Below are 26,342 nucleotides of genomic sequence, written 5' to 3'. Positions count from 1 at the left end.
CCTCTGCCCTCCAGCCACTCCTAAAAAAAAAAAAAAAAAAAAAAAAAAAAAAAAAAAAAAAAAAAAAAAAAGCCTAAAGAAATTTAGAATAATTGTGGGTTGCTTGAAGTTTCAAACATTGTCTTTATGTTATTTGGGATATGAAATTGGATGCTGAATATTGGAGACTGTTCAGACTTGGGTGCTGTGCACGGATAGCCTGAGTAGCCTGCCATACTTGGAGGTGGAAAGTGAGGGGGCTGTCCGGTGGCCTCCTCTGTCTGACATACTACAGAGAGCTTCCAAATGACAATGTCTACGCTGTGTACTGGAATGAAGTGAAGCCACATAATCTGAAGCTCTTTCTACAACAGAGGGGCCCTCAGCAAGTATGTCCACCTCCCTCTGTGCTCCCTACAGTGAGACATCTTCCTGCTGCCCAGTCCAGCCAACAACTGCTTCCTGCAGGTTAGATGCCGGGAGTGTAGCAAGCTTACTCTCATGAAAAGATCGCAGGGTTGGCAGTGTGAAGTCTTTTAGCATTATCTCTGACCCACACAGTAGTCTTCGTGACTTTAAAATACGCTTGTAAGGCCACTGAAACAAATTAAAAAATGGGTAAAAATGGCTCAAGAAGGCCCTTCTGAAATAGAGACCATCCTTCTCCAGAAGTGGCATCTGGAAAAGTAAGAGAAAGCAGAAAGTGGACCCTGTGAGGTACACATGGGAGACCCCATTCCTTGATTTACCCACCCCACCACATGGTTCCCATGTGAGGAAGCATCCAGGCATCCAGGATTATCTGTGAGCCTCATGCTTAAGCCACACCTTGGAAGCTGCCACCACAACTCATAACCTGGTGCCAAAGAGACTAAAGACTGGCTTTTGTTTGTCATTTCTGTTTCAGTTTTGTTTTTCCTTGTTGCTGGAGATTGACCCTAGAGCCTCAAGCATGTCAGGCAGCTACAGCTGCTCTACCCCCCAGGTGAAGTCCCATCCCTGCCAAACCTACTATTCTGGTGACTTTGGCTAAGTCACGTAGCCTCCAAGCTGACTAATAAAGCACTAATTATCTCTAAGGTTCTTCTCAGCATTACTTTTTATGAGATCTGTAGCTGTGGGTCAGTCAGCAAGACTGCTCAGTGAGTGAAGGCACTTTACTGCCCATCCTGGTGGCCTGAGTTGACCACTGAGCCCCATATGGTAATAGGAGAGGACAGGCCCCTGAAAGTGTCTTTCTGACCTCCACACCCACACCACCCCTGCCCCAAACACACACATAAATGAAATGTAATTTTAAAAGTTGCTTTAGATGAGCCACAAGTGAAACAGACAAAAAAGGACTGACGTTAGGACTTTGGAGAATGGATGACCTGTGCTCTAGTGAGGTGACTTTATATCCGTGTCCAGTTGGATCTTCTGGAATGTGACTCTAGACAAGCATGCAGTCAGTCTGTCACCTTTGCGTTTGTCCTAAGTACCTGATTGAAGCCGGCATATTCATTCATGCCCATATAAAAACTGCCCTCAGCCAGACATGGTGGCACTCAGGAGGCAGAGGCAGGTGGATTTGTGTGAATTTGGGACCAGCCTGGCAAACAGGGCAGCCAGGGCTACAAGCAAGACCCTGCCTCAACAACAGCAACGCTGTTGTTCTTTTTTTCTTTCTGTTTTGAGGCAATGTCTTGCTATATAGCCCAGACTGATCTTCAACTTGTGGCCCTCTTGCCTCGGTTTGCCAAGTAAGACATTTACTTATTTGATTGTTTGAGTGCTGAATGAAGATTGAACCCAGGGCCTTGCATATTAGACAGTCTGCCACATTGAGCTATGTCCCTAGTCCTTCAAAAAAGGGGATTATTTGTGTATGTGGTGTATGCATGTATGTACACTCATATGTAAACATATATTCAGATATGTGCTCAGATACCCTCCCACACTCTGTCTTATTCCCTTGAGACAGAGTCACTCATTGAGTCTGGAGTGCCATGTTTTTTGGTTAGACTGGTGGCCAGCAAGTCTCAGTAATCCAGTGTCTGACAACCCCTGGTGCTGGGATTTCAGGTGCATGTGACCACCACACATAGCTTTTTACACAGATGCTGGGGATCTGAACTCAGGGACTCATGCTTCTGCAGCAAGCACTCTTCCCCACTGAGCCTTTTTCACAGCCACAAGAAAATTCTTACTAGCTAAAAAAAAAGGGCATTTGGGGATCAAATCACATCATGTTCTTTGCTGGTCAGTTATCTGAAAACAGTCCTTTCTTTCATCTGAGATGAAAGGTGTAACTTCAAAAAAAAATCTTAGAGCCTGTCAGTTGGCTTTTTATTTCCTTTTCAGTTTCTCTCTCCAAGAGCAGGGATGATGTTTCTCTGCGTATTGTCAGGAGCTGTGGGCCAAGTGAACATTTTCACTGTCAGTAGTTAGGGCCAACGGATGCTCTGGTACTCTGTGAGGTCTGTGTCCTGGTCCCTGCCTTCGGGGGACCTTTTGTCTGCTGGGAAAGAGATGAGATGAGAGGTCTGTTCTTTGGTGGCAGTGGCGCAGCACAGTCAGGATACAGGCTGAGAAAGAAGCGCCTCTGTGTCCTGGTCCTTACAGCTTTTATCTCTGGTACTTTAGTTGACAACAGGATGGAGCACCCTGAGATCACAGCGTGGAAGAACGTTATCGAAAGTCTTAAAATTGCCGAGCAAGGCAGCCTTGGTGTATGTAAACCCTGTGATGGAATTCAGTCTCAGAGGGGCTGTCACTTGCGTGGGGGTAATTAGGACTCTCCTGCCAAAACCTATAGTTATAGTTAACCCCAAGAGAGCAAACGGCAACCCAGGATGGTTATTCCGCCCGGCTTCCTGGAAGGACGCATTCTGTGGGTCCACATGTGACTACTTTGGCTTCTCTTCTAAGAATCCCTCCTCATTCTTAGAACACGTGGCTTCCCTGAATTTCTGAGGGTTGGTTATGCAAGACATTAGAGAATGGCTTGAAAAAAAGTCTGCATGATCCCTGCTGCAGATTTCAGCAGCTGGAGATGAGCAAGCAAGTGAGAAAAACCCATGGCATACCAAGTGAACACGGCGAGTGGGTGGAAGCTGGTAGGAAGCGAGGGGGAAATTAAAAAAAAAAAAAAAAGTGCGATTTTGAGGCTAGCTCTTTGAGGGCCTCAGTCAGGGTGGATGCTTGTGTTCTCTGCAAGGTTTTCAGGAGTGGCTCGAGAGACTCAGAGTAAAAAATAGATGCTTTTAATTTTCCTATAGAGTTTTAAATCTCAAGAACTGCCATGGCCTTGGAAGAAGGCTCCTTCATCCTGATAAAGGCCCTTGTAACAGCAGAGCTGTGGCCTCTGTTCTCTGGGAATAGTCTGTAAGCTTTGCCCACTGGGTAAGCCCATGGGAGGGCCTGACACCCTTCATTTGGGGGTGATAGTGTAAACTCAGGAGCCCTCAAAAATGGAGGTCTGCTGTGACCTACTGAAGCAAACCACGTCTTCACAGAGAGCTGTGTTAGAGTGACCGTCCCCTTTCACTTCTTCCAAAATGAAGGAACTGACCCTGGAAGGGCCAGAGGAGAGCTTCCCACTGACCCCTGAAGGTTCGTTGGAATGAACTGAAAGCATACTTCAAGGAGAAAGGACACTGCATTCATGGACAGGGACTCTCAGAAGAGAGCTGGCTCAGTAGGTGACCTAGCTAGGCGTAGACCTCTCTGCCGGTCTGCGAAGGGCATGGGGGAGAGGGAAGACGCAGACAAGTCCAGGGGCAATAATGTTTAAGAAGAATGTAGCTTCTGACAAAATGTGATGTTCCTCAGCCTCCCTTTCTAGAGTATGAACTTACTGACTCCTTGGGAAGGGACATCCTTGACAAGTCTGGGCTTTCATCAGATAAAGGAATAACGGAACAAAGCCTCTCCCAGTGTCTGCTGTCAGCTAAGAGCCTCTAATCAATATCCAACAGTGCTCTGTGTGTGTGTGTGTGTGTGTGTGTGTGTGTGTGTGTGTGTGTGTCTGTCTGTCTGTCTGTCTGTCTGTCTGTCTGTCTGTCTGTCTGTCTATGTGTACATGCGTACATGCACTGGTTGCACACAGGCATGCTCATGAAGAGGCTGGAGCAGGCAGACACTGAAAGTATTCCTCCATTGCTCTTGGTCTTGTTGCCTTAGTTCAGGCCTTACCAGTTTGGTTAGGCCCGATGGTGAGCAAGCCTGTAAGATCTGCCTGTGTTTCCTTCCCCAGTGCGGGGTTACAGGTACCAACAGTCATGTCTGACTTTACACTCGTGCTTAGGATTCATGAGAACTCCGGTTCTCATGCTTGTAGAGCAAGCACTCTGACCCATCTCTTGAGTCCCTAGGGTGCCATATTTTGAGGTTATTCCCTGGCTTGTTTAAGGCATACACAAACACACATCAGTCTCAGAGCCCCTGCCATCTTTAACATTCAGGGAAGCCTGGCTTTCAGGCCTTGGAGCCTCCTGTGAGTGCTTCATTCTACATGTCTCATTCTGCTGCCCTCTGGTTTTAAGCAGGCCTCTGGGCCTCTCCTTCTTGAGGGAATGCACACAAATATCCACCTAAGCAAACTGGAAGGGCAGCAGACATGACAGCCAACCGACAGCCTTGGGTACTCAGCCTGACAACACAGCAGAGGCATGGCCCAAGCAATTGCCCCCTGCCCTTCAGCAGGCAACTTGGTCAAGGTAGCCCAAGGAGGAAGCCTCTTCCAAGGCTTTCCCAACACTTGATACTCATCAAGCCAAGGTGTAGGCAGAAGCATTCCAACCTTGTACTGGTTTGTGACTCTTCTCATGCTGCATTTTACAGGCTTCAGCTGTACCGTGATGCCCATGTTACTAACATTGCTGATTAGCCTTAAATATGGTCCTCATCCATTCATTTTTCCTTCCTCAAAGACCCATATTCTCAAGAGCTGGGGATGCAGCTAGGCTGCAGAGTACTTGCCTAGCATTTGAAAGGCTCTGGGTTTGAGCTCAACTGCTAAAGATAAAGTGTTCTCTACTGGGAAGCTCATCTGGCCCCGGGAAAGCTTGGCTAGGTTAAAAGTTCTGAGTTAGTACCATGAGTGGTGCTACATGCTTGTAATCCCAGTACTTAGGAGGTAGGGACAAGAGAACCAGGAGTTCAAGGCCAACCTGGGCTATATTCAACCCTGTCTCAACATCAACAACCACACCATCCCTCAAAGACCCCAAAATAAAACAACATATCCACATACACAAAGTATATTCTCAAATCTTGATCATTTTCACTTCTGAAGGTTTTAATGATTTCCCAACCTTACCTGACCAAAGCAATGCCATTATCATTTCAGGGCAACAGATTCCTTAAATTGTCAGTGTGGTTTGTGTTCCAGGCTCTGACCTAGCTGTATGGTAGAAAATGATGACTGTTCTAGTTTGCTTTCTGTTGGTGTGATAAACACCATGACCAAAAGCAACTTAGGTGAGGAACAGGTTTATGTGGCTTCCACTTCTGGGCCATAATCCATCATTGAGGGAAATCAGGGCAGGAACTCAAGAAGGAACGGAAATGGAAACCGTAGAGAAATGACCCCACTGGCTTGCTCAGCCACCTTTCCTATATAACCCAGGCCCACCTTCCTAGGGCTGGCACCACTAGCAATGGACTGTGCCCTGTTACATTAATCCCTCACATACATGAGTGCAGGCCAATCTGATGGAGACAATTCTTCAGTTGAGGTTTCCTCTTCCCAAGTGACAATTGCTTGTATCGAGTTTGCAATAAAAACTAACCAGGACCGGGCGTTGGTGGCACACGCCTTTAATCCCAGCACTCAGGAGGCAGAGGCAGGCAGATGTCTGTGAGTTGGAGGCCAGCCTGGTCTCCAGAGCAAGTGCCAGGATAGGCTCCAAAGCTACACAGAGAAACCCTGTCTCGAAAAACCAAAGGGGAAAAAAAAAAAAAAAAAAAAACTAACCAGGATAATGAGTGGAAGGGAGGAGGGTGCCAGTGACTATTACACCTTTGTTGGCTTTCGTCTCAGTAGGCCTTAGACACCACAGTTGGGTGTGCCAAGCCTAGAGAAGTGATGTCTGCCACTTGCCTCTTTTATTTCAAAGATCAGCACTTGGTAACCTCAGGGCGGCACCCTGTGATGGGGGCCAGAGTCCTCAGCTCAAGCTACTGAATTGAGAGTGGCAGGGAAGGGCTGCAACAGGCACAACCTATTGGTTAGTTATAAGTTCGCCACCCTCACACCATGCAGGTCCAGGGAACACCGGGGGAGTTCTCAGGTAGACTACCCTGCTGGGTGACCCTATGCTCTCCTGCATTACCCAACAACAGCCCTGTCTGGCCTCCGCTGCTGCCAGCAAAGGCACCCACACACCCTGGCTTGCTTGTTCCAACAGCACCAAACACTTGTGAGGCACTGTTAACCCATCCTTGGAGCCCTGACACCTGAGCTGGGAGCCTGTGGGGAAGACTGATGTGAGGTGGTACCTAGAGTCCAAGGCAATTTAGACTAGAACTGTAGAAATCCTGTAAGTCTTAGAGAGAGGGGCTGGAGACAGGTGGAGATGCAAACTCAGGCACAGGGTGAAGCCCTGACAAATAGATACTGGGGAATAGCGTTTGGTTCTATTATTTATTTGTTTGTTTGTTTATTATTTATTTATTTGTTTGACACAGGGTTTCTCTGTGTAGCTCTGTAGACCAGGCTGGCCCCAAACTCACAGAGATCTACCCGCTTCTGCCTCCCGAGTGCTGGGATTAGAGGAGTGTGCCACCACCTGGCCTGGTTTTATTTAATTTTGATTTTGATTTTTCTTGAGACAGAGTCTCACTATGTAGTCCTGCCTGGCTTGGAACTCACTATGTAGGATAGGCTGGCCTCAAACTCACAGAGATCTGCCTGCCTCTGCCTCCTGAGTGAAGGGATTAAAGGCATATGATACTGCACCCAACTTAATTTTGATTTAAAAAAGTGTGTGTGTGGGGGGGTGTGCGCGCGCGCGTGTGCCTGCCACAGTGAATGTGGCAACTTTTAGGAGTTGCTTCTCTTCTTCCACCAAGTGGGTACAGATCAAACTCGGCTCCTTAGGCTTGGCAGCTGGTGCCTCTACAGGAAGAGCAATTCAGTGGCACTAATCTTTTATTTTTTTTTGAGACAGCAGTTCTCTCTATAGCCCGTGCTAGCCTCGAGCTCTCTCCAATCCTCCTGCATCAGCCCCTGAGAGTTGGACTACAGTTGTACAGTTTCCTTATAACCAAGGAAAGAGCATGCATGGAGGCATGATGGTGGGAGGGGGTGTGGTGTCCAGCCTTCACCCACTCTGTAGGAGCCTCGATAGGTGCATAACCCCAATGGGGCTGTTTCTTCATTAGTTGGGTTGCTCCTATCAACATTAAAAGATTGTTGGGCCTAATGTAAAGGAGTTCAGTGTGACCCCATGTGGGGATCGCTCAATAGCAGTGGTCGATAAGTGATCACCACAGGTGAGCTGAGCTGTGCAGGTTAATAAACCGAGGGCTGGGCTGCCTGGGCTGGCCTCAGGCCAAGACCAGCCTCTGCTCTGTACTTACAGTGAGTTAGTCAGCAAATGGGCCAGCTCCCTGCCTGCCTCTGGCAGCCGGCCCAGACACCCTGAATACAACCCTTCCTAGGGTACATCCTGGAGAATACCTGCCAAACGGCTCTGCGGCTTCCCAGCCTGTCCCAGCCCCAATCAAAGCCAGGAGAGAAGGGTCAGGGCCGTGGTTGTCAGCCCCACCTTAGCTAGGACCCTTCATCTCACAGCTGGCCCCACCTCAGTGACTCAGCCCCCAAGTCTCCCGCACAGTTTGTCCTTCACACCTGAGATAAACCCCTGCTCATGACTGCACCCTCAGATACACCCACTGAGCTCCAGGCTTGGCTGCAGAGCAGTATCCTGCCGGGACCTCTTGAAAAGAAATCCGTACCAGGTCACACCCAGACCTGTTTTTATTAGACTCTCTGGGTGGGAGGACCTCCTTCTGATCCACACCCATCAGTAATATCTGAAACTCCTGCGCTGACTGCGAATGTGTGCAGACCAAGTGGGACATGGGGATCAGAGAAATGCAGAGTCGCAGGCCCTGCTGCGTTTTTAATAAGATTCCCCAGGGGTTCCCAGAGCTATCGAGGGTCAGGGACACCACCTTTTGGTGGTCCAAGTGCCCTGCCAGGGATTTTACATACATACCATCTCGTGTAATTTTCACATCCCTCTCATACTTAACGCTTCTTGCTTCTTTGACAAACAAGGAAACAAAACTGCCATTCTTCCTGGTGTCCTTATTTAATTAGCAACTATGGGAGGCTTTGTGCTAGATGTCCGGGCTATAAACAGGCTAAGTAAGGCTGGGGAAGGGCTCAGAGGCCAGTGGAATGTGGGCGTCAACCTTCACTCACCGTGCGTGCTTTTCTGGGCCACTTCCTCAGCCTCTCTGAGCGCGGATTTCTTCTTCAGAACAAGACTAATTAATAATCACACTGTACAGGGCTGTGGTTATGATTGGGTGAACTTCCCTAAGCCAAGTGCTCACCAGCCCTGAGGCCAGGAGAGAGCAAGAAAGGTCCCTATTGTAACAAAGCCACCGCGTGGCAGTGAGAGAGGGAGGGAAGCTACCGGCTGAAGAGCGAGGACTCAAGCCAAGAAGAGCGTGCAAGGGGGACCCGCGGAAGCACAGCCCCTGTGCAGACCAAGCTGCTGGCTCCCCGCCCTCCCGGACAGGCTGTCTGCGCCGGGGACCAGTGCAGAGACGGGTCTCGGGTCAGCCCAAGATTGGTAGCGTGGACCCCAGGGCGCGCCCTTTCCGGGCTAAAGCCCTTTGTGGCTTGGCGAGGTAAACTCCGGCCAGCTAGCTCCCTGGGCCTGGAGTGGGTCTCACGCGATGGTCCCCGAAGGCTGTGGCCTCAGGCGCGGCGGGTGGCGCCCCCTTCCGGCAAACCCGGGCACTGCAGCGCGCGCCCGCTGGTGGCTAGGTGGTCTGAGCACAGGGGGCTCTGGGGTCCTCCAAGCGTACTGTTGTCTCCTGTAATTTAATTGTCTCTCCAGAACGCGCTGCTAATTAACTCCTTTCTCTGAGAGCCGCCGCACTCTCTCCCCTGCTGTTGTGGATTAATTATGTTGCTCAGGCGAGGGATTTCTCAGCCTCGGCGGGCTCCGTGGATGCGCCTCGCCGCCCAGGGCTGGCCTCCCCTTCCATCGTCGTGCTCGGTTGTGCCTGGACACTGTGAGCAATCTCTCAAGTCTTGGACTAAACGCAAGAACAGCTTCCCCTTGCTCATGCGACCTCTGCAGCTCCTATCCATCAAAAATCAAATTTAGATGATTTCATCTCCTGTCTTTCCAGCTCTCAAATTATACGCACCCCACTGCTTCTCCTCTTAGGTTCGACTCCTGCTATCTTACCCACTGTCCACAGCACAACATGCTAAGTGGAAGGTTTTTGAGTGGGCAGAGTGGCCCAGGTCACACAGCACATCCAAGGCATGGATAGGATTAAAACTCAGCTTTCTCAAAGCTTGACTTTGGGGGGTTCTAAACTCACACAGATCTCTCGGGACCAACAGGCAGGGGTTCGGGGCAGCAGCTGTGGCGAAATGCTTTATGTTTGCCTCTTTGAGGGTCATCCCAGTGACCCAGAATCACCAGGTATTCGGTGTGGTGATCTTTGGGGGGTAGGTGTAGGGGTGGACTCATTGGTTGAGGACCTGTGAGGTCATTGCTCAATTCTGCCTTTGCTCCCTGCCCAGCTGTCTTGAGGCTCTTCTTCCCGCGGCAGATCCTGGAGATGTCCTCAGGCAGCGCCCCTCCCACGACTCCTGCTGGGGGGGGGTTCTCCTTCCCTGTGCACCCCTGGGATTCCACCCTCCTCTGCCCGCCCAAACCGTCCTCACCTCTCCGCTGGCTGCCTACCTAAGGAGGCATCTCGTTTCAATAGGTTTAGAGGCAAATGCCGCCTCAAATTTGAAAATATTTTGTCGGGAGACACTAATGGTGAGGAGTAAAGCGTCACAAGTAGTGTCTCGAGAGAGGGGCCATTCGGGGACAGAAGGGCCTTAAGACTTTGCACGTGGGACTGCTTTTGTCCTGAAGGCCTCAAAGTACTAAGCCCAGCTTCTCCCTGCCTCGCTGGGGTTCCGGTTTGGGGTGGTGCTGGCCCCTTCCTCCAGAGCTTTGCACCTTCAATGGCCTCAGCCTGAAGGATTTAGCTTGTGAGCCATGCCAGCAGCCAGCCAAGGTTCCGCGGAGGTCTCTTTCCCAGCCTCCTAGATGAGCTTGTGTAGAGAGCTCTTCTCCCTCTGACCGCCACCTCTACCCCACTTCTGCGCCCATACTTCCTCTACCTAAATCTCCACAAGTTGGGATTATGATGGCCCTTTGACCGCGTTTGGTCTCTGTAGGGGTGCAGCCAGAAGGCATTCAAACCTTTCCCTAGAGAAGCGTCATCCTAGGGCCCAGGAAGCTGGGGAGGCTCGCACACCGGCTGTCATCAGGCATCATGAGCATCCCTTCCAGGCAGAGGCTGAGCCTAGCTCTTCTGCACTGCTAATTCCTGTTACTTTCTAGCTGTTCAGTGCATACAATGAAGGAGTGAACCCAAGAATTATCAAGGGAAAGTTTGACTCCTTGTTCTTTTCAGCAGGGAATTTGTTGAATGTTTATAATAATTCACAATGCAGACACTGGTGCTTGGAGAGAAAGGCTAGACACAGGAGCAGGCTCCATGGCTATGAAAGCCAGACTCTGCCACACATAGCTGTGAGGCTTTGGGCAAATTAGTAACTTCTCTGAGCCTCCCCCTCCCCCTTTAAAAAAAAAACTTGGAAAATAGGGTTATAACAGAGTTGACTCTCCACAAGGTTGCTCTGGGGGGATAAATATGCTAACAAAGGTAAAGTATATGCATGACAAGGGCCAGGCAGATGGGGGAATGCCCAGCCAATGCTAGTCATTATTAATCCTATTAAAAATATATCAGCATGCCGGGCATTGGTGGCCCATGCCTTTAATCTCAGGGAGGCAGAGGCAGGCAGATCTCTGTGAGTTTGAGGCCAGCCTGGTCTCCAGAGTGAGTGCCAGGATAGGCTCCAAAGCTACACAGAGAAACCCTGTCTTGAAAAACCATGCTGATATATATGTCAGCATGGAGTTGGGGCAAAGGACCCAACCTTCTCCTTCCCTGACTCTAAGGGTGTGTAGTGCAGGCAGGAGACAATCCCACAGGAGGAAGCAATCACAGCAACAGAGAGCCATGGGAATTCAGGCAGATGGTTCCAGGTGAGGTGAAGCCCTTTAGAGGAGCGAGATGCAGACAGGGTGGGAGATATGTAGGCTAAAGATGTTCAGACTAAAGGAAGAAGTGTGAGGGGCCACCAGGTCATTGGGCATAGAAAGCCACAAGGGATGCCTTGCCAGGCCGGATAAGATGATGGCTACAAGGAAGGTCTAGTCTTCCCATAGGTTATTGCGGTAAGAAGGCTTCCTTCTACCCTGTTTGCTGAGGCTATTAAGGGGTGGTGAGAAGCTCCCATGAGCCCCTCTTTTGGCACAGGGAGTCAAGAGATGATTTATGTTTGCAGCCAAACTCATCAGCAGCCTTGGACAGATTCCCTCAGAAATGGGCTCCAGTATAGAGGACCAACTAGACATCAGTTGGTACCTTCCTCACCCAAAGGACACTGTGAGCTGAGGTGAGGCATGGCCTCATAAAAAATTATCAAACCGATGAGACAGAGTGTTGGGGAACATGGCCCAAGCATAGGATCCCTAACTGTGTTGATGGACACACATCCCTACACCCCATCATTTTCCAACCCTGGCTTGCAATTCCCAGGAATCACAGGAGCCTCTCTGTACACACATCCTTCCTCCATTCCCACCCCCAAGCCCTGCTTGCCTGCCTGGTGTGCTCCGATGTGTCCTGCCCGATCTACACGTTGCCTCCTCTGGGAAGCCTTCCAGCCCACCCACGTTTGAAGGGGTGCTGCGATGTCCTCCAGGCTCCTGTAGCGCCTTGTCCTCCCATCAGCCTGCTCCTGCTGCTGAATCACAACCGTCTGCAATTTGTCTTCCTCCCCGTGAGCTCCCAGAGGTCTCATTCATCTTTGCTTTTCTGGTTCTTGGCATCGTGCCTGGCACAGAGTCAGCATCAGTGAATGTTTGAGGAATGAGTAGCTGGGCCGGCACTGTGTACAACGAGAGCGTGGAGGGTGGGAGGAGAGGAGCTGTTTCCAGGCACCTCCTGCCTCGCACAGCAGGCTGACAGGGCCACGGAGGGGATCTAGGCCCTGCCTCCTCACTAAAGTGAGTGTGTTCATATATGCGTGTCAGTGTGTCTCTGTATCTGTGCACATGAATGCAGGTGTCTGAAGAAGCCAGAGGTATTGGGACACCATGGAGCTGGAGTTGCAGGTAGTTGTGAGTCACCTGATGTGGGTGCTGGGACTTGAACTCAGGTCCTCTGAAAGAGCAGTATGTGTTCTTAATCACAAACCATCTATTCTTCCTTTTTTTTCCCTACATGGGGGACAGATTCCTAGTATACCTGGGAGCAGAGCAGTACCACTTGGAGGGCACAAGGCACAAAAAGAGGCCAGGACACTTGAGAGCCAGGTAAATGCATAGACAACAGCAATGACCGTAGAGGCCCTAGAGAAGGAGTTTAGTTCCTGGGAGCTCAGGGCAAGCTTGCTAAGCAGAGGGGCCATAAATTAAATTCAAAGTTACACAAGTTGCTCTCTTCCCAGAGTTTTGGGTGCTCCTGGACCTGAGTGGAGGTGCGTATACCTTGTTTGACCACATAGACTACACACTGTCTGGAGGGGGGCGCATACTTAGGCACTGGGGGAAAGGGGCAGTACTCTGCCTGTAAAACCAGAGTACTTATGGCTTCCTTCTGAAATAGGCACATAGCCTTTACCCAGATTTAGGGGTCAAGAGTTGTGCTGCAATGTGTGACCTGCAGATGTTCCCCCCCACCCCGCCCCAATTCCTTCTTCCACCACGGTGGCAGAGTGGCTAGTTAATTGTGGCGTTATCAGGGGCTGACAAGTCACTGATAAAGGTGAGTGTTCCTGTGGCCCAGTCTCAGCATCCTGACCTCCCCATCCCCGTGTCCCTGCCGACCTGTCCTTTGAAGTCACCCAATTCACTCTGTCTGAACCAGCAGGTCGTCTTGGGTCCTCTCTCTGTGGCTCCTCTAATCACACCATGTGTCTGAGAAGAGTCTCTGACCCACAGCTCCTCTTGCCCAGCCCACAGCCCTGCCTCTACCCAAATTGTGGGATCAATTTAATTTCTCCCTCTGTCCTCCAAGACTCTACTGTTTTCTTCTGTGCACTCCAGTACTGATCCTGCCATTCCAGAAAGTCAGTGGCTCCCCATTGTCCCTCAAACTCATCACAGATACCCAGCTTGGTGTTCAAAGTCTTTCCTGCTCATATGATGGCTCTCAGCTTTCATTCCTTCTCACTGTGATGGCCCCTGCACTCCAAGGCTCCAGGCACGCTTCTACCTAAAAAGCCCTCTCCCTCTTAAGCTGCACAGATCTCACCCATCTACCCAGGCCTGCACAAATGGAAACTCTACCCCCCATCCCCAGAGCTGGACATACACTCCACCTCTGAGCATTCCCAAGAGCCTCTCCTAGAGCCAGAAACTCCACAGCATCAGAGTTTGCTGAGCCTGCAGTATGCAGAGCATGGCACTGGGCACATCTGGGGAGTAAGTGGTGGGAAGCAAGCACTCAGTAGTAATTGCTTGAGCAGTGATTAAGTGCTTCACCCCTGCTAGGCATCAAGGTTATATGGCTGAAAAGAGCAGGTCTGGTGTTGGCCTATGGTATGGACAGGGCCATGATCTCTAGAACACGCTGACAATGGGCTGCCTGGTCTATCTATCAGGGTTTGGCCTGCTGGCTGTGTATTTGTTTCAGGTCACACAGAGTCAACATTTTCCCTTGGTGCACCATTTGTCCAGGTCTGTGTATATTTAGGATGCTTCAGAGGCTCACACCCTGCAGACTCCAGCACCCTCCAGGCTGCCCCCAATGCTGGCAACCTGAGAGATCAGGAGGCCCTGGCTTGTCCTCAGGCTAGCCTGCTAACTGAGATGAAGAAGCAGACGGCCTCCCATCTTCTTTCCTATCCACCTTTCTGTACCAAGGGGGAGAAGGGAGAGGAAAATCCTCAGATGAGACCTTTCGTTCAGTGTCACTGTGGCTCACAGACCCCCAGTGCCACAAACCCACTACCCACCAAGGCTGAGAGTCATGCTACCACCACACTGCGTGGCCCTGACCAGTCATAATAGACAGGCATGTGGGGAGTGAGAGGAGGTTGAATCCGAGTCCTGGATCAGTGCCAGATTGTTCATTGGTTCTGGGATCTCTAGGGAGGAACAGGGTACCAGAAGTGCATAATCTTCTTTAGTTACTTACTCACTGGAGTAGAAGTATTCTTTTTTTTTTTAGAGTTTATTTTATGTGCATTGGTGTGAAGGTGTCAGATCCCTTAAAACTGGAGTTATAGGCAGTTGTGAGCTGCCATGTGGGTTCTGGGAATTGAACCTGGGTCCTCTGGAAGAACAGCCAGTGCTCTTAATCACTGAGCCATCTCTCCGGCTCCCAGAAGTGTTCTTAATCATTGTAAATCAGCGCCGGTATATGCCATTCCTGTGGTCCTGCCACCAGCCAGACAGTCAAAGGAAATACAGTTGAAAACCACATATTTTATTGATATTCTTCATTAATAACAGAGGGCCATGTGCACAGACGCTACTCGGGTACCACACCTGGCAAATTCCCACAGCCACCCCTCTTTGACTGGTATTTAAGGAGCTGGCCACCTGAAGTTCCCCCTTTTCCCTTCTGAGATGTTAGGCTCCATGGTGCTGAGACTGGACAATGCAGGGCTGGCTTCCGAGTCTTGAGCTGTCTAGACCTCTCCCACCTCTGGCTGCTAAAGTGTGGCCAGAGTTGTGAGTGGCAATTCCTCTAATGGCTCCTCTACTGAGGAAGCCTGGGCTCCCCTTCAGCACTGCCACATATTTGCCCTCCAAGGGGTCAGCTTCAACAACTGCCAAGATAGCAGAGTGGAACTGTGGGAATCAGCTGTCCTTCATGGTGGGCATCTGAATGGCCAGTGACTGAGACTCTGCCCACAATTGATACTTGATAAATATAGGCAGGATGAATGGATGAAGGATGAACAAAGAAAGGAAGGTCCCAAAGAATCAGTGCTGAAGGGAGAAGTGTGAGCAGAAAAGCCATTACTACATTAGCCCTCTGGAGGGCACCAAAGTAGAGCCTGCATAAGATCCTCCTAAGCTTTGTTCAAGAATTGTCTTTTTTTTTTTTTTTTTTTCTTTTGAGACAGGGTTTCTCTGTGTAGCTTTGTAGACCAAGGTGGCCTCAAACTCACAGCGATCCACCTGCCTCTGTCTCCCAAGTGCTGGGATTAAAGGCATGCACCACAACCACCTGGCTAAGAATTCAGAGTCTTATGGAGTAATGGCTGGGATCATTGGGTCCACCCACTGGACACTGCAGTCTGTGGGCTTCAGCCTCAATGCTTGTATGAATGTTGGATTGGCCTTGGGAACAAGTCAGGAGAGGGTTTTTATATGGCTTCCACTCCTTCATATGCCCAGGGGTGTGTCTGATCCACTGGGTCTCAGAATACAAGGCAGTACCCCATCTAGATCTAATCAGATGGGCAGGAATGGACGGACAATTACACCCCTTATTCTGTCATTCCCACTAACCAACCCCTCAGGGCTGACCATGACTTTCAGGCTTTTCTCTCCCTACAACTGCCCACATCTGGCCCTAACAGTTATATCTCCCTGTCCTCCGGTGCTAGCCCCTCTCAGCTACTGCTGACATCAGGAAGTCTCTGGAATGGCTGGGCTGGGTGCAGAAAGTCTGTGTTCTGATGTTTAGACTCTTTCCACATTCACCCCACCCCTGCCACATGAAAGCAGGGAACCCCTAAAGTCAGTAACCTCTAAAGATCTTGCCCTTGGGCCCAGCAGTGGCAAAGAGAGCAATAGAATCAGGAACACAAAGGGATGTCTAAGCTCATCTAGAACTAGAACAAAAATCTCTTTCATGGCACTCCTGGCAGATAACGGTCTAGATCCTGTGAAAATACCTCCAGTAGTCAGCACTCACTCCAGGTAGTGTTCAAACACTGGATGGCTTTAGTTGCAAGAGAGCCAATCCATCTGCCCCTCCATCCTTCTCCAATGCTCACTCTTCCTCATAACAACACTCGTCACCTCCGCCCCCTCTTACAGACACACACACACACACACACACACACACACACACACACCTTTATATGATTATATAGGCTATATAGAAACACACTTCTCTTATTACTTATGGGCAACTCCCCTTTCTCCCTTCTTCTTTTCCCAATATCTAGCAAAAATATGGAGGCTGAAGACCAAATGCCAGAGGAATCCCAGGGAAAAGAACTAACTCCCAGCTAACTCCCAGGCTGGGTTGGGCTGGGCAGGAAACAGCATTAAAAAGTGCCAGGCCGTTGGTGGTTACCTCTAGGGGAAAGATCTTGTACATGGGCTGAGCAGGCAGAGTTTGTGCTCCCCTGAACACACACGCTGCTTTTTGTCCCTTATAGGGGATGAGCATGCATCCCCACCCCTTCCCATTTTTCGCTAGCAGTTGGAACAGTTTCCTGGGCTGCCGTTCATGCATGTTAACTGTACCATTTACCAGCCTCCAGGTCCTGTGGAGTCTCCTACCAGCCGCAAGAATGTCATCTCCACTATCTACATGAGGAGAAGGACTTTAGCAGAAGTGGTGATGACCCGAGACATGAGAGTGGATGGGCCAGGCAGGGGGTGGGAGAAGGGCTTCCCAGAAGAAAACTTGAAGCAGAAACACCCTAACAGGTTAGCAGCTACCTACCTGGCTGGGCCTTGAACAACCTAGTGATACCCAGGTGGCCATTTCCCCTCCTTGCCAGAATGCACCTGAGGGTTATAAATCCTCTGAGGGTTGAAGACCTGGGGTGGATATGAGGCCCTTTCTAGGGGAGGTTGTGGTGTTTCACAGGTGGAGACAGGGGTGCTGTGGTCTTACGTTCAGGAGGAACTGAGACAGAAATGGCAGGCGTACTTGCCAGCTATTTGTCCTGCTGCTTGGAGCTTTCAGTCCCGACATTGAACATGGGGACCAGCAAGCCCAGAAGCCACCTCTTTCCGAAGACCTCCTGTAAGTTCTTGCGCCAGGGCCGGGCTCTCACTGCTACCCCTTTTCGAACCTGGTAGCGGGTCTGCCCCCGGAGGATCAACAGCAGCTGGTGGCAGCAGAAGCCTGCACAGGCCAGGCCGACAGCAAACCAGAGGTAGAGCATGAGGATGACGAACATATCAGAACCGAGGACAGCTCCTGCGGGGGGGGGGTGGAGGGAAACACCAGCCGGCTTTACACCCAGACCACATACCCAGGGGCTCCCCGCTCCGGCGCTTTCCGCCGCCAGGCAGCGAGAGAGGCTCACGAGCTGGAAGTTGAGATTTGTAGCAATCTCAGCTCTGCAGCCTGTGAGATTGTGGCTGAGTTCCTTGCCCCAAGTGTTCCTTAGTGCTGAGCTCCCGAGGAGAGGGGAAGAACCGGGGGCCTAGGGAGATGGAGAACAAGCTAGATGAGCTCAGCAAAAAGAGCCCTCAGCATTTCTGGCACAGCCTAGACGCTGCACATTTCCCAAGAGGCAGAAATGCTTCCCATTTCACTTTCTGGATTGGAAGCGGGCGAGGAGCGGGGGGGGGGGGGGGGGGGGGCTAGTCACACGAGGAAAGAGGAGCGAACTTAGGACCCTAAAGAGGGAGCTGGCATCTGGGCATCTGTCCAGACTGCAGTCAGTTCTCCTGGTTAGGCTGGGAGTACTGTCTGGGAGGATCTGGGAAAGTGACAGCATGATGAAGAACAGGACCCGGTCATGGGAACAGTCACGAGCTCGGCTTCAAGGGCAGCGCACAGAGCCGACTTAGAGAACAATTCAGTCATTAATGTTAACAAAAGAAGGAGACACTGGAACACTCAGCCAAAGCTGTCCTGTCAGTCACACCAGTGGGCTAAGGCACCAAGAGGCCCCTAAGGCCACCAGTTCAGCACCCTAACATGGAACAGCACCTTTTCTACACCCTCCAAACCCAGCACTGCCTGCGGCTTTTTTGTTAAAGGTCCACCAGCAAGAGATCTCATGTGTCCTCAGAGTTTGAGATGGGAGGATTAGTTCATGTTGGGTTTGAATTTCCCAGCTGTGTGGACTTCTGCGGGTTTCTTAACCTCTCTGAGTTGTAGGTTACTCATCTGCAAAATGGCTATAATAATGCTTCATAGGTTTACAGGATTGCAGGAGTTTGGAGTGGCCAGAGTTGTGGTTTTTATAGTCAGTGCTGAATATCACGGCTCAGAGGAGGAGAATAAGACCCTCCAGGCTTCCCACACCTTTCCAGGGCTTGGAGTCCTGTCTGGGCTGCAGCTTTGGTAGCTGTAGTAAACACATCTATCTTGACACGCATAACAGCCAGAGTAGAGAGGGTTGTGAATAGAACTCAGAGGCCTTTCTTTACCTCTCAGCTGGACAACCACATCACCACCTTCTGCAGCCAGGCTTGGGTGCCTGCTTCAGGATGTCATTTTACAACCCAGTCTACCCACACACACCTCTCCAACGTCTTCCCTTCCCCAGCACCTCCATCCCCCAGCCTACCTCTTCCCAGGCTCCAGTTTCCAGACTCCTGAGAAGTAGGCTTCAACACCTGCTAGTCTGATCCATGATGGATTCAGCAGCCAAGATGAATCGATCTGCTGGCTTGCTCATCTGAAACCTCTCTCCTCAACCCTAGGAGCTTGGGTTGCTGGATTTTCTTTGCAAAGTTAGAGACAAACAGGTCTAGCTGCCCAGAGGAAAGAAATCTTGTTCCAGCTGGCATTTAGAGAAGCCCCTCCACCATTGTTGGGGCATCAAAGAGACAGACACAAATGGGAGTGGGCCATCCCATGACCCACTTTTTCCTTGTCAGTACCAATTAGCTTGAGCAACCATGTACAGGATGGAGACTCCTGGGGACATGGTGCCCTTCCAGCCTGAGGAACACTGATGTGCAAGCGAGCCCTCAAGTAGGATGTGAGAGACTCAGCGCTGTCAAGCTCAGGCCTGTCTTGCAACTCAGCCCCAGGAACAAGCCTGGCAGATGGAAACCGTTTCCCACAGGTTTCTAAATCAAGGAATGAGACAAAAACCTTTTGGCTTTTTGCTGGCCCCATGCAGCATCTACAAAAGGCTATTCTGGGGACCTGCTTTCTTTCTTTCAAAGTGTTTGAAGTTACCTGGCCTGGCTGCTTCAGTGCCTCTAAACTATGTAATAATTGTTCCTCTTTCAGAAAAATCAAAACTTTCTTAAGGGTTCTGAAAGATTACATCATCTAATCTCTTCTGTCCTGCCCCCTCCCCCCCCCCGTGCCACAACCATCTCTAGCACTTCTGCCAAACCACTCCCCAGCATTTTCTATAATACATTTGGGCATAGGCAGCCCCCCTCCTCCCAAAGAGGCCCATTCAGCAAGGAAGCAAGACTAGACATGGAGGGTGGTGGGGTAGAAAAGAATAAACCCAGAATCCAAAGCTGCACAGCTCAGAAGCAACTTAACCTGGCGGAGCCTCTGGCTCCCCAGCCTTGAAAAAATAGCTGTCTCCCAGATTTGTGCTAAGGGTTGGATGCTGGAGACACATCCAGGCAGAGCATAAAACAGTTACTCAATATGTTCTAGCCACCTTTTTCTCCTACTTGCCCCTCTAGTGGATTCTAGCAACGGATACTAATCCAAATGCCATTGTCCATGCAAATGGTGTCATCTCCATTTTCTAGATAAGAATGGAACTCATGCAGGTGACACAAAGCCACAAGGAAGGAACTCTTTTCAAACTTCAACTGACCCTCTCGTTTACCTTTGGTGTTAGCCGAGGGTCTGGAGTTAGTGGCATCTGCATTTTTGGAAGTTTCATTTTTAGAACACCCCCTAACATACACACAAAGGTGGGAGACTTTCAGGGCCCACCATCTCAGGTGCTAGTGGCAGGTCTTGACCTCGGAGTAATTTCTAGTAAACAACTTCCTTGGTCCACTCTTCTGCCCACCTGTTCTCCTGAGCAGCTAAGAGGGGATGCTCTGGACCATTTGGACCAGGAACGGGGGAAGAAGAGTCTCAAAGGAGGAAGAGGAACAGGGGAGAGAGAGAGTGAGTGTGCGTGTGTGTGTGTGTGTGTGTGTGTGTGTGTGTGTGTGTGTGTGTGTGACTGTGAGAATGTGTGCATGCATGTGTGAGTGTGTGAGAGTGTGTGTATGCACGTGAGAATGTGTGTGCATGAGTGTGTGCCTGTGTGAGTGTGTGAGAATGTATTGTGTGCATGCATATGTGTGTGTGTGTGTGTGTGTGTGTGTGTGTGTGTGTGTGTGTGAGTGTGTGTGTGCTCACGCAGAGAGCCAGGGAAGGATGTGAAGGGTCAGTAAAGGAGGAAGACGAGATGGACCTGGTGATGAGAAGTCTTGAATTCCCTTTTCTAGTGGGCTTGGTGAAGGATGGTGAGGCTCATTCTAAAGCCAGAACAGATGCCTGGGCCCTGAGGTGGGCATGGGCTGGCTCTTTTCTCACATCAGATCAGAGCAAGAGGCTTCCTTTCTTCCATATTTCCCAAACCTAGCACATATGGACAGGCCTCACGCCAGACTTAAATCAAACCATTTCAAGGTCTTCCTTCTGGAACCACCCATTTTTATGGTTGGTGAGACTACTTGGAAAAAGATGTGTAATCAAGTTCTCTGGCTCTCCTCATCACTCCACCTGCCTGCTCTCACACTCCACCCCCAGCCCACCCACCTACCCTCCCCCATCTTGCTTATTTTTGTCTTGGCAGCCTTCTATGCCAGCACCAAGATCCAGAAGGCCCCAGAGCTCCAAGTTCTGGGCCCAGCTTCGCCACCAGCCATCCAGGCATTTCCCATGGCTGGTCCTCCCTAGGCCACTGTGTTCCCCCTGCCAACTGACATGATAGTTCTATGTCTGGGAAGAGCTGGGTTATAGGTACAACAGAGGCTGAAATGAGGCTTCCCCTATGGTGTACAGCCAATGGTTTCAATTGCTCAGTCCAGTCCAGTCCAGGTGCATCAGGACAGTCAGGCTTTCTGTAGAAAAAGCTGTCTTTCTTTGACCCTAGAAGGTCAATTACCGTGCTTGGGAATATGGGATCTGAGAAAGAGCACTGAATTGTGGTTTAAGCACCTGGATACAAGCCACAGATAGTTATTCCAGGGAAGTAAGACACTAGGCAGGTTATTTAGTCCAAGCTAAGACTCAGTTTCTTTATCTGAGAAATGGACCCAAGAACACCAGACACACACCTTTGTGTGCACACTACTGATTGTTGAGAGCAAATTGGTCAGAATCAAAGGTCAGGGTAAGAAAAGAGTGGAAGGAAATGAAGTAGGGACAAATGCCAAGCCCAAGTAAAATAGAATTGTCACCCAGGAGCAAAGTCTCACAGGGCTGAGTATCATGGGATGTTCTTTGAGACATACAATTCAAACTACAGTCCTCACCATGGTGCTTGTATTAGGACTAGTGTGCCTAGCTCCAGCAGGTGTCAGAGCTTTCCTGAGGAACAGATCCCACACCAGACTGCATCTCCGGAGTGTGGACTTGTAGCCAGTGAGGAGGCTCTCAGTCACCTGCCAACTGCAGAAGAGCCTGGTGGAGTCAAACTTAGTGGGCCGGAGATTGGAGGTAGTGGTTAGCCTCCTGCAGAGCATGACCTGAAGTCAAGCTTAGCCTCACTGTGGTTGTTTGGTAAGAGGTCCTGAAGGAATTTGTGGACAGGACCGCTGAGGGAGGTGGGGAGTCCAGGCCAATGGGGAACATAGCATCAGCTCCAAGGCCAGAGCCTAGCCTGAAAGGCGTATATAGCTTGGTTGCCATAATTTTTATGAGTAACAGATAGTATGAAAGATGAGGAGGGTCGAATGTCAGAGGAAACAGAGCATGCCCAGATAATCGGTATCTCTGCTAGATTGCAATCTGCTCTTTTAATATGCGACCTGAAATACTGGGGCATAGCCATACCAAACGACCGTTTATCTGACACTTGGAGCTGAATATCCTGTGTTTTTATTTGAAAAAACTTGGGGTCGGGCTAGGAGGTCTTGTCTGCCAGACCTACCAAGGCCCACTCACCGGAGAAGAACTGGCTGATTGAAGTGGGCAGGAGCGTGAGGAAGGCCAGGGGATGGGAGAAGGAGATGGAAAGGACAGCTGAGATGTAGGCCACGCCGGCCACCATGGAGTAAAGACAGGCCAGTGAAGTGTACAGGCAGAACAGGACGAAGTTGCGCATGTTCCTGCTGCCGATGCAGTTGCCGGTGAAAAAACAGTGATGGTCGTGCCTCAGCGTGACTCGGGAGCACACTCGGCAGAAGTGGGTGCTCGGCGGTGGGCACTGAGATCGCTGGGATGAGGTTGCCTGGCAGGTACCCAGGTCGTCTGGGGAGTTCTGGATGACCAGGACGTAATTGCCCAGGGCATTGGCTGAGAGAAACAGGAAGAGTGCCCCGTGAAGCAAGGCAGGCGAGAAGAGCGGGGTGGCTGTGGGGTCCTCACGCATGCTGGGCAGGAAGAGGAAGAGCTGCAGTACGAAGGTCACCAGGGAAATGCAAAGGAAGTAGGCGGGGGCCACCACGTTGAGCAGCCGCAGGGCCAGCATCTCCTCGATTACATTCCTAAGGGGCGCAAGGAGAGAGGAAGCCTTACAGCGTTGTCCATGGTCATATTGGTGCTCTTCTCCTTGTCGTCGACGGGGAGGGCGGTACACAAATCTCCCAAACTCTGCCCCACGGGTTCCCTAATTTGGGACCAAACAGATTAGAGACCTAGAGACCATAGCGGCCTGCCTCTGGCCAGACGCATTTCGGATAAAGTCGCTCTTGCCTTGGAGGTCAGCCACAGGGGGGAAGGGCCTGTTTGCAGTCTGGAGTGATTGTCTGTGGGGGAGGGGAGGGGTTTAGGAGCTGACGGGGTAGAACTGCTACAGTGTCACAGCAGTAAAAACAACTCACTTTTGGGATCTCGGGTAGAGGCTTCTCTGAGAGAAAGAGAAGGACCAGGTGGGGCTGGAGAGACCCGTTGGACTCTTGGAAAATCCTGGTTTACCCCTCCCCCCACTCCCATGTTGAACAATATTCTGTGACCTCACAGGTAGGTTACCCAAGACTCTTTGGAAGTAGCTGTGCATGATGTGTGTTCCCTTGTGTGCGACTCGTGTCTTATCTGTGTGCGTCTGGGTTTGTGTGTGTATACCCACCCCCTGCCACCTGGCTTTTTCTTTTAAAAATCAATTAAACAGTCGATACAGTGCTCAGGGGCTGGGTAGGGTGGAGGTGTAGCTAGATTATTTGTGCCAGTGGGTCCTGATCAGTTCATTTCCCAGCCGCTGGTTACCCTGACTATTTCTATAAAAATCTTTGCAAAGAGTGTTTTCCTTTGAGGCAGTGAAATTGAAATCCCCCATTCTCACCCGCCTTTCTCTTTCCTGGCGGGAGAAACCCAAACAATCCCCAAGGCACCGAAACCCTTTCGATGCCAAGAAGCCCGTCTTGGATGGACTAGTGGATGCTCGAGCTTTTCTTGGGATGACACCCCTACACAGAGCCCAACGCAACCTCACCTCCCACAGCCGGGACCCCTGCACAACTTCGGATACCACGGGGAAAGAGGTTCTGTGTATCCAGAAGAACTTTCCAGTGATCTAAGTAATCGGCCAGAAGGAGGCACGAGAAAAGTTCTGGGAAGGTGTCTGCACCCAGGATGGATGGATGCCACAGGGCCTGGGTCCAAGCTCTTCCGTCTGTCTGGGCTGAGACATTGGTCACCTTGTGATCTTTTTTTGCAGGTGACTGTGCTTACCGCTCTAGGGACCGGCGGTCTCTCTGCACAGCTGGGGCGTAGCTCAGGGCACAACCGGGGGTGATCTCTGGGGGCTCAGCGCCCCCATAGCCATGCATCCCCAGAGGCCACGGGGGCGCTGCCCACTTGACAGAGCCCTGGGTACCGGGCTCCGGAGAGGGAAGCAAGTGTCTTCCCGGCGCCAGTCGCCAGGGGGGCGCGGGAGCAGCCTCCAGATGCGCCGCGGCTCTGGGAAGGCGAAGGACAGGGGCTGGGGGAGTGCGGGGCGCGGGGTGGGCGGCCGCAGCCGGGGCCCTGCGTCCCGCAAAGGCCCACAGAGAGTGGCTGGCTGCGGCGAGCGTGGGGAGCTGTCCGCTCAGCACCGGCGCCCGCCCCACCAAGCCTCTGAGGGCGGCATCGGAGCCCTGCAGACCCAAGCAGCGCGGGCACCCGCCGGTTCCTCCGCCACTGCCTCCTGGACGCCCGGGCAGCCGCCCCCCCTCCGCCCCCCGGAGCGGCCGCAGCGCCGCAGAGGACCGGGGAACGAACTCACCCAGCTCGGATGGCGACAGGAGCAGCTCCGGACGCCGGCCCTGGTTTTCCCCGAGGCTGCAAAGTTGTGGGTTCGCCCGACTGGCTCGCAGCCTCCTCACGCTTCGCTTCGGGGACTGGGCAGGTAGCGGGGGTGTGGGAAGGAGGGAGAGGGCAGCTGCCGCCCTCTTACTTGGGCGCCAGAGAGTGGGGGCCAGGAGGCGGCGGGGATGGCAGCTGGGCACCCCCCAGCTCCTCCACCCCTCCCTCCGTTCCTGGGGGCGGTGCTCTGGCCACTGGCTCTGCACTGAGGACTTGCCCCTCACATCCCCGCCCTTCTCGGCTCCCCCAGGGCGGGTTGTGACGCCCTGCCTTACTGCAACTCCAGTTCCAACTGGGAGATGGGGATTCTGCCCTGATGCAGAAGCTCCAGTCATACCCTGACCTCCCCTCCTCCCCTCTTCCTGTCTATGACCACCCCTCCCTGCTGTTGGCTAGGACCAAGGAAACCTTGTGTGTGTGTGTGTGTGTGTGTGTGTGTGTGTGTGTGTGTGTGTGTGTGTGTGTGTATGTGTGTGTATTGGGGGGGGGCTGTGAGGGGATGTGGGCTATTGAGATCTCAGCTTACCAGGGCAACACCCAGAAAACCAGCATTAGCTCAGAGGGTCTGGGAACTGAGGGGTGAGAACCAGTCTACTTGGTGTTGATAGCCACCGTTTACTATTTACTGGGTGAGCCTACATTCCAGTGTCTTCTGTAGAATAGAGGATTGAATGAAAGTAGCCATTAAGCCTGCTTGGGATGGGGACTGTTTGTGTCTTAGATCACCATTAACACTCCAGATTGGCCCTTTCCTAAGGAACAGGCACTGTGCTAAACCCATGACATAAAACAGCTGCATTAATCCTCCAGGATAGTCCCTGGAGCTTGCTGAGCCCTGTTCTAGGGCCAAGAAGTCACTGCTAAGTCACATGCCCAAGGTCATGCAGCAGGTGAGTGGTGGGGCCTGGATTTGAACCTGGTTCTAGCACAAAGCTCCTGCTTTCACCTTCTGCTGCTTCGACATCATCTGGGACCCAGGGGCAGCTTTGGTTTGGGGTGGGGGGACAACAGGGGTTCATCCAGACACAGACTGGGACCTAAGCTTCTCCTACCCCTATCTATCTCCTTCTCATACTATCCTCATGTGTGTGCCATGAGACAGTAAGAGGGAGGTGACACTATTGTATGCCCACCCTGTGTGTGTGTGTGTGTGTGTGTGTGTGTGTGTGTGTGTGTGTGTGTGCATCCACACATGGGGGGGGGTAGTCTAAGACCATGAAACATTGCAAGACTATCCATGCTTTTACTAGCCTCAGTTTCCCAAGCTGTCATGGCTCCCAGTGCTGTCTTCTTCACTCCTCTGTGTGCAAGCAAACATAACAAATGCTTATTGGTGTCTCAACCGGTTGATTAAAACGAGCAATCCTTTAAAGCGAAGGCCATATGCCGATCGGTTTAGCCTCTATTTTTGAATCATCAGACACTGTTTTCTCTGTATTTTATCAGCATACATAAAAATAAAAAAGAGGCCAGGAAACCTTTTCATGTTCTAAAAGGATCTCATATATGAGAGAAAGAACGGCATGCCAGGTGGCAGCTCCAGAGAATCTGGTGGTCCCAGGACAGACACAAGGAAGCACAAGAGGTCTTTTTCCTTCCAGAGCAGCTTCCAGTCACGAGCTGCCTGCCTCACCCTTGCCCTCCCTTTTTGCCCCCCCAAGCTCTGCCTGCCTCTCACACAGGCTTGAGCTGGAGGGGGCCCAAAGGGCTGGGTTTGGGCCATACTGATTGGAAATCTTCATTCCTTAAATACT

At 51.2% G+C, this 26,342-nt stretch overlaps 1 protein-coding gene across 1 annotated transcript; it reads right to left on the bottom strand.

Moving 5' to 3' along the window:
• Positions 1 to 17,143: 17,143 nt before the first annotated feature.
• Positions 17,144 to 22,777, bottom strand: Zdhhc22 (zinc finger DHHC-type palmitoyltransferase 22). The gene is made up of 2 exons (XM_035445112.1): positions 22,252 to 22,777; positions 17,144 to 17,409 (listed from the first exon to the last, which is right to left on the bottom strand). Exons 1-2 carry the CDS (start codon positions 22,775 to 22,777, stop codon positions 17,144 to 17,146), a joined length of 792 nt encoding a protein of 263 aa, XP_035301003.1.
• Between the last annotated feature and the right edge of the window lie 3,565 nt (positions 22,778 to 26,342).

This window comes from Cricetulus griseus, chromosome 5 (assembly GCF_003668045.3).
Source record: "Cricetulus griseus strain 17A/GY chromosome 5, alternate assembly CriGri-PICRH-1.0, whole genome shotgun sequence".
NCBI lineage: Eukaryota > Metazoa > Chordata > Mammalia > Rodentia > Cricetidae > Cricetulus > Cricetulus griseus.
This window is presented reverse-complemented; position numbering and strand designations above follow the sequence as displayed.

Bases quoted from the DNA above. Each gene is read 5' to 3' on its own strand.
- Zdhhc22 (XM_035445112.1), bottom strand. From the start codon at position 22,777: ATGCTGGCCCTGCGGCTGCTCAACGTGGTGGCCCCCGCCTACTTCCTT. The intron at 17,410-22,251 runs GTGAGTGGGCCT...CCCCCCCCGCAG, and splicing joins AATCAGCCAGTTCTTCTCCG to GAGCTGTCCTCGGTTCTGAT.